Below are 19,867 nucleotides of genomic sequence, written 5' to 3'. Positions count from 1 at the left end.
GCTGTCCGCTGAGGCTCAAGCTCTGAGCTGAGGATTATCAAGCATTGCCTGAACCCTTTCAAAATACACCAACCTGTATGAGTGGGAGAAAAACGGAAGAATGCGACATAATCTCTGTGTCTGGCACAGGTCAAGGGTGTCAAATTATGTCCTGTTTAGAGACCTGCACACAAATGGAATGTACAGGGTAACGTGAACAGGATTTGAAAGGAATCTGCGAAAATTTAAAAGGGTTAAAGAAGCTAAATTCACATGGAAAAGAAGATGCTTCTCTCCTCTCACCACCAGCACACCTCCAGGCCATCATGTTCTCAGTAGGACTCTTGGTGCCCGGAAATGGCATGCGGGGGGAGGGCAAGAATGTCTTCCCATGAAGTCCTCTGGACTCTTCTCACTGTTCCATTTTAGGTGAGAGAATTTGTGGTTTCTGGGTACTTACACCGTTATCTTAGCTATATATTCAGTGATCATGTGGTCCAAGAATCAGATATTCTTTGCCTTGAAAAGTTTTAGTCCAAAGTTCGGACAGAAGTAGATACTCAAATGAAAGCTAAGCATGCAGACCTCTTACCTAGAAGTCTAATGGGAAAAGGACCCACACCCAGGCCTAGATGGTTTCTGAGAGCCTGAGAAGAATAGAATGAATGAGGTGACTTTTGTGTTTGTGTCCAGATCTTGGGACTCCCGGATTTTTACCCTAGAGGTTGGGTTTTGCCATTGGGCCTGCCTGCCTGAGCTCACAAAGCCCATGGAACAGTACAGAGGGACCGTCAGCTCACTCACTGCCCCATCTGAACCAGCTCACATACAGGCACATGGTCATAAATAACTGCAAATAAATGGTTGCAATGGAGGGGAGAAGGTGTTTTGTGAAATCAGAACTAAGGCTGTCTTCAAACTGGCAGCCTTTTCATTTGTCAATACCTGATGCACACTGAGGGAGGCACTCACTCTTCTGGCTGAAAGGGAAGCATGTCTTACTTGATTTCCAAGTATTTCTTGAATACATTCTCTGAAAAATTCAGCTGTGGGCAGGAGCCCAAAGCTCACAATATGCGAAACACACACCCATGTAGCATCAACTCAAGGGCAGCCCAAACTCTCGCTACCCCAAGGGGGCAGAGGGCTCAAATATGACCACTGTGGCAGGGCCACACAAGTTCTTGATGATTGTTATAGTTGATGCATAATTGATGGGATGTGGGCAGCTTACACATCATATCAACTGTATACACACAGCAGGTGCAAACATGGCCACTACAGTGGAAAGACAACAGCCCTGGGTTACATGCTCAGCACAATGTCTCAGGCCTGACAAGCTGCCCAACCTGCCTGCATATGGGACCATCTGCTCTATTTCCCCAAACTCTGCATTCCAAGCCTTTTGGACTTCGGGGAGAACTTTCTTGAAATTTCTCCTAAAAGTTCCATTTTCTCCCTCCCCTTTTCTCTTTCCACCTTATTGTCATCTCAAACTTCCCTGAGAGAAGTGGATGTGGCTGCTTTAGATGCTAACTGGGTGAGTAGACAGGCGAATCTGAATAAATCCAACACTTGGTCTGAGAAGCACCAGATTCATCTGCACCAGGTGGCTGCAGCTGCCATTTCCCGGTCCAGGCGCAGCCCTCATAAGTCATTGCTTTGCTGCATCCTGGGAGTTTCACGGCATGAATCATTTACTATGTCAGCGGCAGCTCAGCTCGGTGAAGAGTTGTGTGCCAGCACGTGCTGACGGGAGACCCTCGTCAGCCCCAGCAGGTGCCTGCCTGGGAGTGCATGCACACGAACTGCTCAGGAAAAATGTCCCACTTCGGAGCCTAAGAGACCATTTGTATTTCAGGTCAAACTAAATTTGTTTGAGGTATTGTATTTTCTAAAGTTCTTTTGCCTTTAACATGTCAGTTGGTGCTAAAAACATCACCATGAGATACATAGAGAAGCTGGGCTTGGAGCAGCTGCTCAAGGTAAACAGGCAGTCGTGGCCAAACTGAGAATAAAATCAGACTCACCAACAACCTCCCCTCCACCAAAAACAGACTTCATTAGATTTATTAACTTAATTCTAAAACACATTGCCCATATCTGTTTCTTAATTTACTTACATGAATGTAGCTAGACTAGTTAATGTGCCCACCTATGCTATTTAAAAAGACAGTGAGAGTGTCCTTTGTGTAGATGTCACTTAGATAGCTAGATAATTTTTGAGACCATCTGCTATCTAGAACAATTGTAAGGAGGATTTCAAATTACCTCATGTTTTTTACAGCTATAAGTTATTTGGACAATCAAAGCAGTCAATGAGATTGGAAAATACCAACAGCTCTCACTAAATCTTCAGAAGAGGAAGGCATGGGAAACGGAATGGAAGGAATAGCTTATTTCTTTTGTAGGGATCCACTCGCTGGTCAAACATTAATTAAGCACCTACTATGTGCCAGACATTGCACTGGTTGCTGGGAATAAAAGTAGGGAAGGCAGAGAGAAAGTGGGCTCCAGGGCCCCCAGTCTTTTGAAGCACCTAGAGATCAAACAAATGATCACAGAGTAAACGTGGACATACAGCATGAAAAGCCATTGGAGACAAACTCCACGGGGCTCCTAGAGAGGACAAGGAGAAGCTCCACCTAACTGGAGAATCGGGGGAGTGTTTGCGATGGGAGCCCACAGGGAGCTGGGCTCTAAGGGTGAGCAGGTGTCCACCAGGGATGGGGGAGAGACAGGGAAGCCTGTTCCAGGCAAAAGCCTGGGAGGAGGCAGAGAGCAGAGAGAGGTGCTCGACGGGGAGAATGTGGCCGCCCAAGGGAGCAAGGTGGGGCAGAGCTGGGTAAGGAGGGTTACCCCTGAGGCATCCCAGAGGAGTAGTGTGGCCCTTGGTTTTCAGTTATTTATTTATTGTAATAAGAGTGTGGCCTGCACAGGGATAGAAACTGCAGTGGGAGGGAGGGTCTGAGTCTTCAGATTTGCACTTTGAAGAGATGCCTCTGCCACTTGCAACCACCTGGAAGATGTTCACGCCAAGTGAAATAGGTCAGGCACACAAAGACAAATATGGCATGATCTCACTTCAATGTGGCATCTGAAGAAAAAATGGAAGCGGAACTCATAGTATGAGAGAGTAGAATCATGGTTACTAGAGGCTGGGGTGAGGGAAAAGGGGAGATTTTGCAAAGAAAGAAGAGTAGAATGGTTGTTGCAAGGGTCAGGGAGGAGGGGGTCATGGGGAGTTAATGCTTAACAGGTACCAGGTTTCAGTTTTGCAGGATGAAAGGGGTTCACACAACCATGTGAACCCCTGAACTGCACACTTAAAATGGTTAAGGCAGCAAGCCCAAAACAACATAGTAAAAACAGGAAGGATTCCTTCTTGAAAATAAGATTGCATTTTTAAAACCCACTTTGTTAAAAAGTAACTTTAACATCCTCTTGAACAAACAGACAACTCAGCCCACCTTGGGAGCAAAGCAGGCAGCCTTGAGCGATAGGCTCCCAGACCAGGAAGCTGCTATCCTGGGAGGAAATCAGAGCAGTAAATTTCTTGTAAATAACCAGGAAGACTAATAAGAAACTTAATGTCTCTTCAAAGATAAACATTTTGGGACCACTTAGCAGGTGTACATCCCTAGCCCTTTGTCTCTCACTGCCTATAAAACCCCTAGACAACACCCCAGCCTGGGACTCTCTTGTCCCTTCCTGGCATGAGCCAGGAGCTCTGTCCTCTCACTTTATCTCTAAATAAAAGTCTCTCAATTGCTCTCCTAAAAAAAATGGTTAAGGTGTTTTCATGTTAAATGCGCTCTACCATAATAAAAAAATGGAAAACAATTTAAAAAGGAAAAAAGGCCACATGCTTTTAGAAAACTATAAGGAAAGATGATTCTGGCTGCATGTGAAGATAGGGCAGGGTTTGAGGAACTACGGTAGAAGCCATGTGATGTCTAAAAAATTAGGTAGACCTGCATAAGCCAACATGGATAAACATTCAGTATATTATAAATATCAATTCATTATTAAGCATAAAAGCCAGATACTGAATAGCATGTACAGAATGGTCCCACTTACAAGTAGGAGAAAATGACTGAATACATCTGGAAAAATACACAATAATGGTTAATAGTTGTTACCGTTGAAGAGTGAAGTGAAGGTCCAGATGGAGAGTAAGAATAATTAATTTTATTTTTAAAAATCCCAACTGTTTATGCAAATGTACCATCATACTCCTTATGATGGATGAGGGACGCGGGAAGGTTGGAGACACGGCAGAGTTGGTGAAGGAGATACGGGAATGGAAACAGAGGTCACAGTGACATGACTGCTGGCTCTGCAGACGGAGGAAGGGGCCTTGAGCCACTGAATGTGGGCAGCCTTGAGAAGTCACTCAGTCCAGGATGGAAGCATCCAACACTGGAACCTGGCAGAGCCTAATCTGTGATGACATTTACTTTCATGCCTTTGGCCTAATGGTGCAAATGAAATCCTCAAATTGAAAGCACTCCTCTGGGTGAACAGAGAGCTCAAATGTGGTCCAAGATGTACAGTGGATCCCATCGAATCCAGCTACTCAGGGTGGCCTGTGAACTAGGCATGCATCATCGAAAAAGACAACTGCTAGAGGTTAGTCTCCCCTGAGAGCAGTTCATGGAATAAGACCTACCATAAACTAGCATTTATTTAGTGCCTACTGCATAGCATTTGCCTCCTTTTATCCTTATAGCAAACTTCCTATTGCCGTCTTAAAAGTGAGAAAGACAAAGCTCCGAGAGGTACACTTGTCTGTCCAAGCCACATAGGGAGAATATGGTGGAGCTAGGATTTGAAGCTGACTTTTAACTTTTTAATATTCCATCCTTCTATATCTTTGCCTATATTATTATCTATATTATCATCACTGGATTCAAGTAAAACTTAGACTTTTTATAACTATAGGATGTTACTTTAAAATTTGAGGGCATCTTGCATGTTCTTGACTTATTATCCATACCCTCCTGCATATTTATCTTCACAATTAAGACCTAAAAGATATAAACAGATATTACTCTGCTCCAAAACACAAAATTTGTCATTGCACAGAATTGCCATTCCCACTTTATGGGCAAGTAAACTGAGGCTCAGCACAATTAAATACAAGGAGTGCCATGGCCAGGGCAACAACCAACATCCTGCTGACCCACATCTGGGGATCCTTTCCACCAACAGACTCCAGCAGACTGGACTTAATACACCTACCTTAGTCTTAACTTCCTACACCAAGTCACAGCCAGTAACACTTGGACCATTGGAATCCCTTTCTGTATCTTTCTTTAACAGGAGAGTAATTCTCCCCATCTTCAGCAAGGACAGGTGGTCCTAAGACCATTCTTTATATGAGCATCTTCCCCTCTCAAGCTCTGAGCCAAAAGCAGAGAGCCCAGACGGCACCTTGTGTCACCAGTCAAGCCAATGCTGGAGAATGTGGTCCATATTTGTGGATAAGAAGGTCTTCTAGTACTGCCGCTCCCCTCCCCACTGCACCTGAGATGCGCATGAAGAATTAGACAAGACCCTGCTTGCAGCCATGGGCAGTGCCAGACCACCTGTAGGAACACCTCCAGCATGGAGGGGAAGAGGCCAGCCAAGCAAGGAGACAGACAGACAGACAGGGCTGCAGGTTGTATTTGCCTCCTTTCAAAGTTATACAGCAGATAAGCTGTGTTGACCTAATAAAGAGGTGGAGGCCCAGGAGGCAGATTTAGGAACAATCCAATCTCCTCACTAATTTAAATGGGAGGAAAACATCTTTCAAAGTCTAACTTTTTGCATTTCCCAGAACAATTCCACATCAGTTCTTATTTCTACCTCAACCCTGGTAATCCATTACTGTAATATATACAAATGTTGACTATGAGATTTCAAACTCCTGTCATTTCATCTTTAAGGAATGCTTAGGTCTAAGTGGCTCAAGGTGTTTTTCAGATTTTTTGATATACTCATTCTCACTGGACTTCTTTCCAGGCAACTGATGGAAACCAATACGTTTGAAGACACTTGAAGACATAAATGTGAAGTGAATTTACATTCTGTGTGCTCTTTCATGTTTCATCACAAAGACTCTATTTTTTGATACGATTCTAATGCTTTTCTGTTAAACACATTTTTTGGCTGTATTAGCGGCAGTGAACTCCGGATGACACTGGCACATTTTCATCCCAGTGGAAGGGTGGATTCAGACTCAGGAAGGAGTGGGAGCAGCATCATATGGTGAGCAAAAATATGCCCCTGGGACTCAGGAGGCACGGGTGACCCAGGCTGGACCTCTCTGGGCCTCACTGCCACACCTGTTAGTGACAAGGGGCTAGCTGGGCAAAGTCAGATCGTCTTCTTGTGGATGACAATGTGACATTGGAAAGCAGTGGCTGAGCTGCAGAAACACTTACGGATTTCACAGTTTGCTCCCACCCAGCCATGGGGGCAGTGGCAGGTATAGCCGTTGGGCTGGTCCAGGCAGGTGCCGGCGTGATGGCAGGGGTTACTGTCACACTCGTTTATGTCGATGTCACACTCTTCACCTAGGAGATTAAGAGGAGCAGCCATGAGATGCTGTACCAGTGGCTCTGTCAGCCAGCACTTCTCTGGCAAATCAAAGATCCGAGGCTGGGGTCGTGACCTCTAGCAACAGAGCCAGATTTGCTGTTTGTATGAAGTGCAAAACTCTCCCAAAATCCCAGACAAGAGATCTTTTACTTATGTAAAATAAAAAATAAAAAAAAAGCTCTAGTGAAAGGAATCTCCTTTAGTCTACTGAAATAGTTCACTGATGCTGACTCCCACGTCTAAATAAACCTTTCAAGATCTATAGGAAAAGTGAAAAGTGAATTTGGGTTCTTGATTTTCTTAAAGGTGTCTATTTTATTCTGGATTTCATCAGCTGAACCATATATATTTTTCTGAAAATCCAGAAAGCTGAAAACTCACAGTTGTGATTTTTTGCAGCCAAGTGTTTGAGTAACTCTGGACATCTGAGTATTCTTCTGGATAGTTCTAGGGCACAGCTGTGTGCCTCGCCTGAGCCAATTAGGAAAATGTATCCTACTTTCCAAGTCCTTGGATATGCTTCTGTGAGGGACCGAGACGCTCAGGAAGAGCATCAGGGCCTCCTGAGGAAAGACAGCTGTGCAGTTGGGGTTAGCCTAGCCCTGACATATTCTTGCCTGGGAAATGGTGGCTCAAGGGAAGATTCACATTCACTCCAGTCCATCCTTACTCCAGAATGAAAAAAAAAAAGACCTTGAACTCTTGACCCTGCTTAGACCCAGTATTGTAGGGCATCCTTGCCCCCCTCATAGATAGCCTGACTTAAATTCACAAACAAGAGCAGGGGCATACGGCACTATGGCCCAAACACCAACTTAACAGGAAATACCTTGTTAGGAGAAGTTACACAATCACAGCCATCTTCATGTGATTTTAAAGCCATACTAGGAGTCAAAACAAAATGGGTATGCTTGTTAAACTCAAAGGCATTTTATGAAAGCAAAATAGAAGAGGAAACTTCAAATCAAGGTAGTCCCTCATAAAAGTTTGAAAATGAGAAAAAGAAATTTTCAAAATATACCTCTATTTGCTTAGACAAATATAAAAAGTAGTATTTTTAAAAACCCCTTACCACTGCCAAGTCATAGACTTAGCAAAGGAGGAAATCAAATATTTTGTCCATTTTCAAAGGTAATGTTTCAGGATAATTACTTCCGGGCTTACTTAATTAGTATTAAAGTGCATTTCTACCTGCTATTGCTTTATCTTGCATTCATAAAACCACCATATGTCACTCACAGACATTTTAAGGGAGAAATCTCACACTAAGGTACTTCATGTCTATTTCATTTCATACTTTTTCATACCTGGCATCTGACTATTTTATTTTTAAAGTAAAATTTGTTGAATGACACATTTACTACTTCTAGGTCCTACTTGGTTGATTATAGTTCACCAGTCTAAGTGAATTTGTTTCCTGCAATAAATACAGTCATTTACATCAATAGGAAATACATGAAATTGATTGCCTCTCACTAACCTATTTCAAAGGTTGTCTTTCTATTAATGGGGCCATCACTCTGATGGGAAAGGGCACAGCCTAAACTACTGCAAATGGCATTACATGGTAGACTAGTTGAAGAGAGAGATAAATAAGAACATGCTGAGAAGTGCTAAAAGGATAAAATCAAAGGCCTGGACAAACATATACATCAGTACTACTTTCTAAGCATTTAGGAAGACAAGCTTAATTGAAGCATTTACTAAAACAATAGCTTTCTTTAGCCAGCACTCTGAATACAGCAAATTCTGAAATAAGATGCTCTATCACCTTTGCAGCAATAGCTACACAAATGGCTGGTTTCTCCATACTTCCACAGCCTCAAAAAACTCAAAAGCCTCACTTTGCTCCAGAAATTTAATGTCAATATCAAACATTTCTAATTCCCTAAATTCTGGGCAGTCCTCGAGCCATTGGTTCAGATCATCTGGTCCTGCTTCAGTCCAGAGTTCCCCCAGGGAGGTAAACGCCAAATTCAGGGTTGACAGCAGCCCAAACGCAATCTCCGACGGGATCTAATACAGTGGGGAGAAGTCCAAAATCCATAGATTTGTCTGTTCTTGGAACCCACATGATTGGAAGGATGTGGTAGGAATAGAGAACAGCAGGAGAAAATAGGATGAACTCTTTCTGTAGACATTCATCAAGTATCTAAGACCCAGAACCCAAAGGACTAGGGCCCAGAGAGAGTCCCAAACCTATCCCAACATGGCTTTCCCAACCACAGTGTTCTAGAGCTCTACTAGGGATTTAATGACATTAGTTAAAGATATAAATTCCATGCCAGGCTGAGGCCCAAACAGCTAGCAGCTCTTTCTCTAGCAAATGTGCTCTGACAGAACTCTGGAGTGATACAGAGGGTTTAGTTATTTCTAAGTAAATACCTTTAGATTTACTCTGACTTATTTTACAGACCAACACTGCTACACTTATAGCTGAATCAGTTATCTCCACTGTGTCACATGCTGGGGGTAGGAATATAGGGTGATTCTGATGATGGAGGAGGCATTTCAACCAGAAGACTCCCAAAGATGACCTAGTCTTGACTTATAGTGATCATGTTTTTGCCATCAGTTTTATACAAGATATTTAAAGTTGTATTATGAATTAGAGAGAGCAAGTTTGGTTTCATTTATATTTCCCCATATTAAGAGTACTTTGCTTTTGTACACATTTCAACACCCCACCAATTCATTTCCAAGCAATATGCATTGCAGTAATTACAGTAGAAGAGTTCTTAGGGCATTATAACTCATAGTTGACTTAATAAATCTTTATGCTTTTGCTGACTTGAGCCAGATGACGCTTTTGTTGACTTGCTTGCTTTATTTTTTATCTGATTGGAAGAAAGTAAGTCAATCACTGTTGTGCTTGAATAACATTTGTAAAGAGAATACAAAAAATGAAATTTCTACTTGATGGAGGCTGAAAATCAGAGTCTAAACTTCAATCTTGTATCATTGCTTTTCAGTCTATGACTTTCTAAGAAGCAATATACATATACTAGGTATCAAATTTGATAGTATTTATGCTAATCTACAAGTGTACTGTTTAATTCTGTATGCTTTCTTCCAGATAATTTAAAATAAATACTTTGAAAAACCAAAAGTCACTACTGTTAGTAAGTTCTTGGGTGAATAGGGCCCATACTCAATGAAATCAATGAAAATCATTATCATAGTAATACTAGTATTAAATACAAGCCTACCATGTGCCAAGCACTGGACTGAGTAAGTATAACACCTTCATGCTTCATGAGCATTTTATTCTAGATGAAAAAAATCTAAAAAAATTATTTGGTGCTTCTGCCATGATGGAGTAACTGAAGCCTGTCTTGCTCTCCCCACTGCAAATAAGTAGACAAGCAGATGAGACATACATTTTTAAAAACACACTTTTAAGACATTGGACAACAGGCAGTGCATGACTGTGACTGCTGAAAAATGGGAAATACCCTGGCTTTCTGCCTAGAGCCAATTTAGAGCAGAATGTTTCACTGAACTGAGAATTAGAATTGGTGGAGGCCAAGAAGACCACAGACGACCACAGAAGATGGAGCCCAGCATGAAAAGAGCATCAGAAATGTGCTGCATCCCCTGGAGTTTGTTGCTGAATACTATGCGTGAGTAAGTCGAAACTCTAAAGGCCTGGCAAACAAGATGAAAGGCAAGTAGTTCCCAAAGCTCACGGAGTACTGGGAAGTATTCAGATCTTAAAAGTCCAAAGGCAGATATTTCATTGATCACCCAGTGCACACAGTAAGGAAAAGGTCACCTTAGTAGTTCAGCTTAACTATCCCTAGAGTAAAGGCTACTATAGATTCACCCCCAAAATGTAAAAACAAACCTTGAAAGGAAGGAATAGGTTGGCAAGTAACTTACCTACCTGCCACAAAGAAGAGACACTTTTAAAAGAAAGACAATAATACAATCACTGAACACCTCAATTTACAATGACCAGCATCCAAACGAAAATTATTAGATAGGCAAAGAATTAGGAATATTTAATCCATAACCAGAAGAAAAATCAGTCAAAAGATACAGGTCCAGAAATAGCAGGTGATGATGAGTAAACAAGGAATTTGCTCAAATATGAAGGAAAATATGGGAAAAAAATTTAAAAAAGGATTGAAATGGAAAATATTTTAAAAAAACCTGAATGGAACTTCTAGATAGAAATTAAAAACTAAACAAAACTACATTGACTGGTCTTAACAGATTATGTTCTAAAGAATAAAAGGTTAATACATTTAAAAACAGTAATAGAAGCTAGACAAACTGAAGCTCAGGGGAAAAAAAAACTGAACTGGGACTCAGTGACCTGTTGTATGATTTTAAGTAGCCTAACATAGATGTAATTTCGGTCCCAGGAAATGGAGGGTGACACATAATATTTGGTGCAATAATGGGTAAGTTTTTTCCAAACTTGATGAAACCACAGACCCAAAAAATGCAATGAACCCTGAGCAGGATAAACAGCAACAAAATCACACTTAGGCATGTTATAATCAATTTGCTAAAAGCCAGTGATAAAGAAACCATTTTGAAAACAACCAGAGTGAGACTTCTGCTTCTGAAAAGGTGGAGAATGAGTATTTTTCCTCCTCTTCCAAGTACAAGCAAAAACCCTAGGCATTATATATAAAGCAAACATGACAGGATTCTGAAAGGTCAGAGCAGACCATCAGGCTGAGGAACCTCAGGTCCCAAGGGTGAGCTCCCTGAGCTTTCTTTCAGCCTCATATATTCCAGACTAGGTGCTGGCAAAGTCAGCAACCCAGAAATGCCAAAAAGTGCAAGGAAAAGCAAGGAAAAAAAGCCCCAACTACATGGAGTATAAATATTCCATGGATCAAAGAGAAAATCTAAAGGAATGTTAAAAAAAACTGAATTGAATGAAAAAGAAAATATGACATAAAATTTGTGGGACATAGCCAAAAGCACGCTGAGGGGAGAATTTACAGTACTAACTGCATACATTATAAACGAGGCAAAGTCTCAGATCAATAATATAAGGTCCCACTGGAAAAACCTAGAAAAACAAGAGCAAAATAAACCCAAACTGAAAAAGTCAGTCTCTTAAGGGAAATGTGACAGTGGATTGACTGTCTAATTACATAACAGTGACTGGCCTAATTCACTCCACTCAGCCAATTAGGGGGCTTTTGAGCACTTAATAGTTGGCCTCAGTGAATTTTGCTAAACCTCAGGTATAAGGAAAGAGTATTTAGTAAAGTAGCAACTCAAAGAGGAGAGGCGTCTTTATTCTTTACATGGTGGTAGTTAATGTTTTATTAGCTTTGCCCATGGGATCCCAGTTCTCAGAATACAATATATTCTTTTTTAGGGAAAAAAAGTTTCTATGATCAAAAATATTTGGAAAGTAAGGCAAATAAGATTCTTTACGGTAAGCCCTCTCAGGACCTTTCCTATGCAGACATCCTTATGGATCACCATGTCCCAGATTTGTTTGGCTACAGATGCTTTCTCCAAGGAGCATCTCACGGGATGAGTGTTCTGTAAAACACAGTATCAGCACAGCTCTCTCACCAGCTTTAGGAACTCTTCCATGGTCCTTGGCAGTCTGAAAAATCACCAGAGCTGAGTAGACATGAGCATGTATTTTCAATGACCAGTGAGAGTGATGTGTGAGCCACTTTAGCCGAGGAGTACTGCTCCCCGTGGGTAGGAAGGGGGGCCATGGAGAAATGCCCCGGGGCTGCGGGGCCGTGAGCAGAGGGGTCTTGGAAGGAAGACAGAACATACTGAGAAGGGTCCCTGATGTAGGATGTTCAGGAACCACACAAACAGAGGGGCACAAGACAAGGCCTGAAGATGCTGAATGGGGCCAGACCACTGGGGACTTGACAATCAAGTTAAGGGCTCTGATCTTTTTCTTAAAGACAATGCAATGCCAGTGGAAGTTTATAAGTAGGGAGCAACAAGATCAAATTTCCATTTATTAAGGTCTCTACAGTGTGGAGAATGTATAAGGGTGCAGGGGAATGCATGTGTGGAGACTAGCTGGGAGGACTGCACTCCTGCAGGCAGGAGGGGGGTGCTGCCTGGCTCTGGGAAGAAGTGAGAGGATCTAAGAGGTTTGTAGGGCTCCCTGGGAGTTGGCAGGTAAGAGGGCATAATCTTCCCCAATTTCTGGGCAGAGCGACTTGAGGTAGTAGTAATACCATTTAATAAGCTAGCCAATATTTAAAGAAGGAAAGGAGAAGAAAATCTATAAGTCTGAGGTATCGTCAGGAGACATCTAAGGGTGATGCTGAGTAGGCAGTTGGAGATTTGCTAAATATTCTGGAGAAAAGATTACATTTTATCTCCCCTAAGATACCAAGGTAAATTTCAAATGGATTAGAGATTTGCATGCATAAAATTAACTCATACATGCTTAGAATAATATAGGAGAACATGTATAAAATCTTGACATATAGGATCTTCCTAGTATGAAAAAAGACAAAAGGAAATAAGAGGATTTAATTATATAAAATTAAAATATGATATATAGAAAACAAAACAAAATACTCTGTATACATCTAAAAGGAAAATGACAGTAGAAAAATACTTGCAACCTATAGCATATGAAATATACTTATTATAAAGGGCTATTTCAAATCAAGAATTAAGATTAACGTCAGTGGTTTGGTAGGAAAGCAAACAAAGGATATGAATGAGTTCATAAAAGAAGAAACACAAATGACCATAAATATACTATAAAGTGTTCAATCTCACTAGGAATCAAAGATTCACAAATTAAACCAACACATAAATGGCATTTTTGGCCACCAGAATGAGAACTCTCAGTGTGCGTATGAAGACGAGAAAGTGCTCCTGTGCACACTTGGTAAGAGTGAGTGTTGGTACGATGTCTTTTCCTGAAGAGCAACATGGAAATGTGTATTCTTTTGGATTCTGGGATTCCATTCCTGGGACATTAGCTCAAAGAAATAATCAGGTAAGTACACAAAGAGGTACATACATGAATGTGCAGAGCAGCCAATAAAAACGACAGAACAGAAGCATACTTCTTGATGTGCAAACACATTTATGATATATATATATTTTTAAGTGAGAAGTAGGTTATAACATAGAATGAGCAGTGTGATTCCTTTTATATTCAAATATATGTGCATATCATCCACTCCTTTTTATATACACACAGACCTTCAGGAAAATCCCTGGATATAGGTATCAAGATATTAACAATGGTTATTCCCTACCGGTGTGGTTTTAAGTGGTGTTATTTTTTCCTATAGCCCTATATACTCTGATCTTTCTTCCATGCTTTTTTATTTGTGAGAGTAAAATGTCTGGATGAAAAAAAAACAGGATGCTTCCCCAATATTATTTTTGCATCCATTGATGAGTATAAATGACTGTGTGTGTTTATAAACCAGTCAGCAAAACAAAACCATCTGGGAATCATTTTCTGGAATGAGCCCACTTCTCAGTCCCAGGAAAGTCTGAAAGGAAAACAGGATGTGACACAGATAAATAGAAGGAAGATCAGAAGTTGCTTCTCCCCATCCTGACTGTGGGCATCTTCCCCGGAAGCACAGATGAGACTCCCCGGGGATGGAGTCCGGGCCCGGCTCTGTGAAATTCTCCAGGGGTGGGGAGGGGGCCGGGGTGGCTTAGCAGGGGCGGGGGGAGCCCTGGGAGGCGCCCTCCAGCCCTTGGCAGCACGTGTCTTCCTGCAGCTTAAATACCCACCTTCTTCTACAGCACTTAGTGTCCATTTTTCCCAGCTTGCAAACCAGAGCAACCCTTATCTTCTGTTGGTTGAGCAAGTTCTGAAAACACAGGCTTGCCCAGCGCTCGACGTTGCTGGTCTCCTGGACCCAGTGGGAAAAACCAGGGACGGAACCTTTCCGACCCCAGGGGTTCACGGCTCCTTTTGAGAGTCTGATGAAACTCTGAGAGCCTCCCTTCAGCATCCACTCATCTGTACAACATTCTGCATCTGGTTTCGGGGATTTACACACTCCCTGAAGACCACGTGGGGTGACTTAGAAGGACCTGGAGTCCAGCAGCAACTCTTCCTACTCAGAGCTCGGCGGCCGCCAGGGCTGCCCTCGAACCCAGCCCCCCTCCAGCCCTGCTCTGCCCTCGGGCCGCCGCCTCTCCTCTCCCCTCTCCAGCCCCCCACGCCTGCAGCGTCTGTACCTCACTAACAATCAACCCTGAGCCCAGAGCAGCTCCCCCTTATTTCCTACCACCACCGCTACACCTCTTTGTTTTTCAAATCCTGGTCACTGTTTACACGTTTTAGCAAAAATTTTAGTAAAAATTAAGGCAGTAGCTGAATGCAATTTCTATAGAAGACCCATTTCCTCCTTCCTTTCCCCTTCTTCCATGAACACTTAAGCTCTTTTAAGTGTTAGTGTAACAGCTCATTTCTCATATTTCAAAGCTACAGCTCAGCTCCGGAAATGTGTAGCAGTGGCAGCCTCCACAAGCACCAAACGCTGACTTCAGAAGAGCCCCGTTAATGACAACAGTCAACTGTTTTAAAATAGACCTTCATCCAAGCAATGCCTAGTTACATTTTGCATTGGTATTCATATTTTGCAATATAATGTATGCATAGAGGCTTCTGAGTTGTTTTGTTTTGGTTTTTTTTGAACAGCTGCAATTGCAGGGATTTTATGGTGAATTTGAAAACTCAGTTCCCAGATCACTTACCTGTAAACCCTGGTGTGCAGACACACGTGCCGTTTACGGCTTCACTGTCACAGGTGCCTCCATTCAGACAGCTGACGTTAGCGCAGGGGTCCTTGTACGACTCACAGTGTATTCCTGCGAAGAAACCGATGCCAAAGGGGTAACTTGCTAAGGACTTGCCAAGGGGTTCGAACAGCCTGAGCAATGTGAAGGCAGACTCCCAGGGACGCTGGGGAGCACCCCATGTGTGTGTATGTGCATGAGCGTATATGTGCGCACATGTGCATGTGTCTGTGTGCCTGAATACATGCCCACTCTGAGCTTCAAGTTGTCGTAAAGACAGACCTTAAGGGAAAACAACAAATACAATCCTTGCTCAGAGGTCTTACCGTAACGTCTTTTATACTTTCTTTCTCTGACCACATCCCCTTGCCTACTTTGGGGAACAGCAGGACAGAGAGGGAGCCACTTCATACTTAGCCTTCATTCTTGAAGGCCAGATCAGCTCACCATGTACTAAAGTTAATATGTGCTGTGCACATACCATGCTCCAGGCTGCATGCTGTGCTTTATATCTTATTCGAGCCTTACAATAATATCAGAAGACAAATAGTCCTACTCCCCCATTTCACAGCTGAGGGAACTGAGGACAGAATGCAAGGTGGTCGGTGAGGGAGCTGGGATTGGATACCCCAACAATGGTGAGTCGCTCACTGAAAGTAAGCTCAGGCTGACCATGGAAATACACAAAATTCTATGGAGCTCAGAACCCACTTAACAAAAAACGGACACCTAAAAATTCTTTATAGCAGAGCAGCTTCTCATTAGTGTAAAAGAAAAAGTCTATGTTTGCATGTATCTATGCAAATCTGAATGGAACCCAGAGAATGGATTTTGGATTTCACTTCATGTATTTCTGTATTGCTGAATTTTTTTTTTACAGTGAGTAAATATTATTTTATAATTTTGTGAGAGACTTTAAAAATCCAGTGCTATGCTATTTGAAAGGTAGGATTTCTGCTCTTGTTTTACTAAAGTGCCAAGGTGGATGAATAGATTAATCTTTCTCATTTCCCGCCCCTGTGGAGGGGGAAGATAAATTACATCATACTCTGAATAGGAATGTGTATGGTGGGTGATACACTCACACACACTTCCCACAGCCTCAAGAAACATAAGCATAAAGCAAACAGTAACTGAATGGGATTTACTTAATTTGCTCTCCGCTTTATTATTTAACTCATGTTGTGCAAGACTGCCACACCCAGTGACTCATCACTTAGTCACTGGAATTATTCCTGCTGGGGTTTTTTTCTCATTTCTTTTTCAATGTCTTAGAGCTCAAGAAGGAGAAAAAAAAAATGTAAGAGAAAATAGAACTACCTATCTATGTTTATCTCTCAACTTATCAATGAACCAAAACCTACATTCTAGAATGGATGGTGTTTCATTCTTTGTTATCCTTTGCCCCTCATATCCAACCCATGAACAATACTCTGACAGATATTTAGGTAAACATACTTTTCTACCTGTAACTACCTTACTGATCCCACTGCCTTGTGTCTGGTGGGATATGGCCCTTGAAGGCCTGTCTTAGCTCCCTCCCTGTCTCCACTGATTTGAGTGCCCCTCCTCGACTTACATCATCTTTAACAAATCCAGGATTCATGGCAATATACAAAATAAAACTAACGTAACTTCACTTGGGTAGGTATGGCCTCTGTGCCCAGAAGTCCATTTCTATCTCCTGCGTCCCCAAATAGCATGGGCTCCACCGAAGGAATAAAATGCAGAAGAACCATTTCTACTTCAAAATGCTTCTCAGAAAACAGACTCACATATTTATAAGTTCCCATGGGGCTGATCAATGGGAACCAGGTAACAAAAAAAAAAACATTTTCAAGTATAATGGGAAATACAGCCATACCAAAGTTCTGAGATGTTTGAAACCTAAAAAAAAATGTTCCATTAGATCTAAAGTAAGCACAATCAAGGATGAGCTTACTGAGTTTCTGGTAATAGGTTAGTCAATCAAGCCTGTATAATATTATTACATCAACACACAAATTAGTTTTTTCAAATAAGGCTAAAAAGCAAATTTTAGGCTAGATACTATCTTTAACCTTAAAAGCCTTCGATAAGATAGTTTTAATGAAAACACCCAAGACAATAAGCAGTTTCGATCTTTTGGGTGTTTTTCTTAGGGGTGGGCAATAATTTTTTATCCTTTGTTGTTTCTCTTTTTCGAAAGACATTTGGTCACTTGAGATCCACAGAGTTTTCCGGCACTAAGATCGGACAAAAGCTAATCTTCCCAGAAACATGATGCCTACGAAGCAAGATGGGCTTAAAAGTTCCCAGTGGGCCCTTTGGCTTCTCGTATTTCTAGACTCTAAGCCTTGCTAACCCATATAAAAAATATTTGTCATGATGCTCAGCTTGTCAATTAGAGCTCAACAACTACGAGCTAGAAATGTAATATATGGAGAACAGACAACCATGTCCCCACAGTGCCTCCACCCAAACCCTCTTCCTGAGGCCTCAGCCCCCTGCCCTGCATTCCCCCCCGGGGCCCTAGGCACACGCTCACTGCTGTTCCCTCTGATGAGGACGCCATCTTTTCCCCTCCCCCAAGCTGGTCTTCACCTGGCACGTTCTATCTGTCAAAGCCCAACTCCATTGTTCTCTCCCTGGAAAGTTGAACCCCACTGTCCCAAGACAGAATTCCATTCTCCTGCCAACGTGCAGGGAGAGAGCATGCTGAGCTCCACGCTGTTACAGTTTGCTGTGTTAAATCACACATTATCTGTTCTGTCTGAAATTCCCACAAATCTCTGAGGTCCCTTAAAGTAGAGGCCATATCTTAATGCATGCAAGAAATTATGGATATACCACGAAAATCCTGTCTTTTCAGAGAGGCAATAGCCAGTGTACTTTGGCTGACACACAGGTAGGATTGCCAGAGGAGTGAGAAGCCATTCCAGATCTGCCTCAAAAACACCCTATTTTGTCAGGGAAAACCAGGTCCACACTTCAGACTAAGTCTGTGGAATGACACATGCATCACCCATTGGCAAAGGCCATAGCACGCACTATTACAAAACTTGTGTTTAGTCTCAAGCAAAAATAAACTGTAATTCAGTCAAAACTAATAAAAATTCATACTTTTCATATTAAGGGATAGAGAGGCAATGTTTCTAAAAAGATCTCTATTCCAACAAGGCTCTTTATAGAGAAGTTAATTTTAGAATCAAAACGAGCAAAAATTCAAAAGACTCATGTGCCGATTATCAATCTTTGTTGCCATCACTGTTTGGTCATGGTTAATGTTTTGAAAACTGAAAATCATTACTTTATCTCCAGGAAAATTAAGCCAGGTATAGAAAATTAACTTGAAGTGTTCTTTGAAGTAAATACTCACTTTAAGACACCATCTGATTTTATTCAAACTTCTTTCCTCCATGAAAACTTTTCCAGTATTTCAACCCTCACCCAACTCAACCTTTTTTCTAAACTATTTCAGAAATTAAAACTGACATCTCAATCTTCGTCTCATTATTCGTTGTGTGATGCCATCTCAGTCTGCTCTTCTGGTTAAATAAAAGTCTAAAAAGGGAAAAAAACCTGACTTACCCATTTTTGTATCTATCTCACTACCAGAGAAGGGCCACAAAATAGCTAGAAATTCTTGTTCTCTGGCTACAAAGAAGTAATGACTCTAGCCAGCCAAGAAAGGTCTCTCATCTTTCCAATTACAAATTTCTGTAGACTTTAAAAATAAACAATGAGGCACAATGTGCTCAAAGCCATAACCCAGTGACCTCATTTCTGAGACCCTATTCCCCCGCTCCAAAAATCCAGGAAGTAAAAAAATTATGTAAATAAAGATGTTCGTCCCAGAATTATAATAGCCTCTCATCAGATGCAATGAGAATATGAAAAAATATCCCCCATAGGAATATTACATCATTCTTTAAAATAGAACTAGTAAGACTTCCTAGAAATATCTTAATCAAACATAACACAGTTTTGAAGCAAGTGTGAGCGTTTCCGTCTATCTGAAGGGAGCTTACCCTGAGTCCCTCCTGAATCTTGTTTCTAACAATTTCATGATCCACAGCGGAAATTGACTGGGAAAGTATTCAAGTTGGTTTCCTTTATTTAATTATTGTGTTAAGCCACAGTTTCAATTCAAGTAAAGATAGTTATTGAGCCTTTGCTTTGTGCAATCCACCATATCAAGAATTAAAGAAAAAAAAAAGCTACATTGACCCTTCCTGTCAGGAGATTATGATTTAGTGTAAGGGAGAGGCGAGCCTAATGCCAGAAAGAATTGACTACAGGGCTGACCATAACTGTCATAGCAAACCTAGAGAAAATGCTGGAAGAGTACGGGGAGGGAGAAACCACATGTGTTTGGGGATCGATGGTTCAGACAGTGGGTGTGGTCCGAAGACTGGATAAGGGCCAAGAGGAGGTCAGAAAGAAAGAAGCCTCACTCTGGGGACCAAGGGCACTGATGGTGTCCAGAGGGCAAGGATTCAGTGAGAGCAGGGAGAAAAGAGTCAGGGGACAGGAACGGAGCTGCAGAAGCTACCGCAGGGTGAGACTCGGGGGAACCCAGAGG

General features: G+C 41.8%; 1 protein-coding gene across 1 annotated transcript in view; it reads right to left on the bottom strand.

Moving 5' to 3' along the window:
* Positions 1 to 19,867, bottom strand: part of DNER (delta/notch like EGF repeat containing) — a 285,543-nt gene that overhangs the window by 8,485 nt on the left and 257,191 nt on the right. Inside the window, exons 10-11 of the mRNA XM_036913020.2 lie at positions 15,262 to 15,375; positions 6,411 to 6,542 (exon numbers count right to left, since the gene is read on the bottom strand). Of these exons, the coding sequence (XP_036768915.2) occupies positions 6,411 to 6,542; positions 15,262 to 15,375 (246 nt within the window). The remainder of the gene's footprint in view (positions 1 to 6,410; positions 6,543 to 15,261; positions 15,376 to 19,867) is intronic.

Source organism: Manis pentadactyla, chromosome 6, assembly GCF_030020395.1.
Source record: "Manis pentadactyla isolate mManPen7 chromosome 6, mManPen7.hap1, whole genome shotgun sequence".
In the NCBI taxonomy this organism is placed as follows: Eukaryota; Metazoa; Chordata; class Mammalia; order Pholidota; family Manidae; genus Manis; species Manis pentadactyla.
The sequence above is the reverse complement of the archived record's forward strand: the minus strand, read 5'-3'. Positions and strand labels throughout refer to the sequence as shown.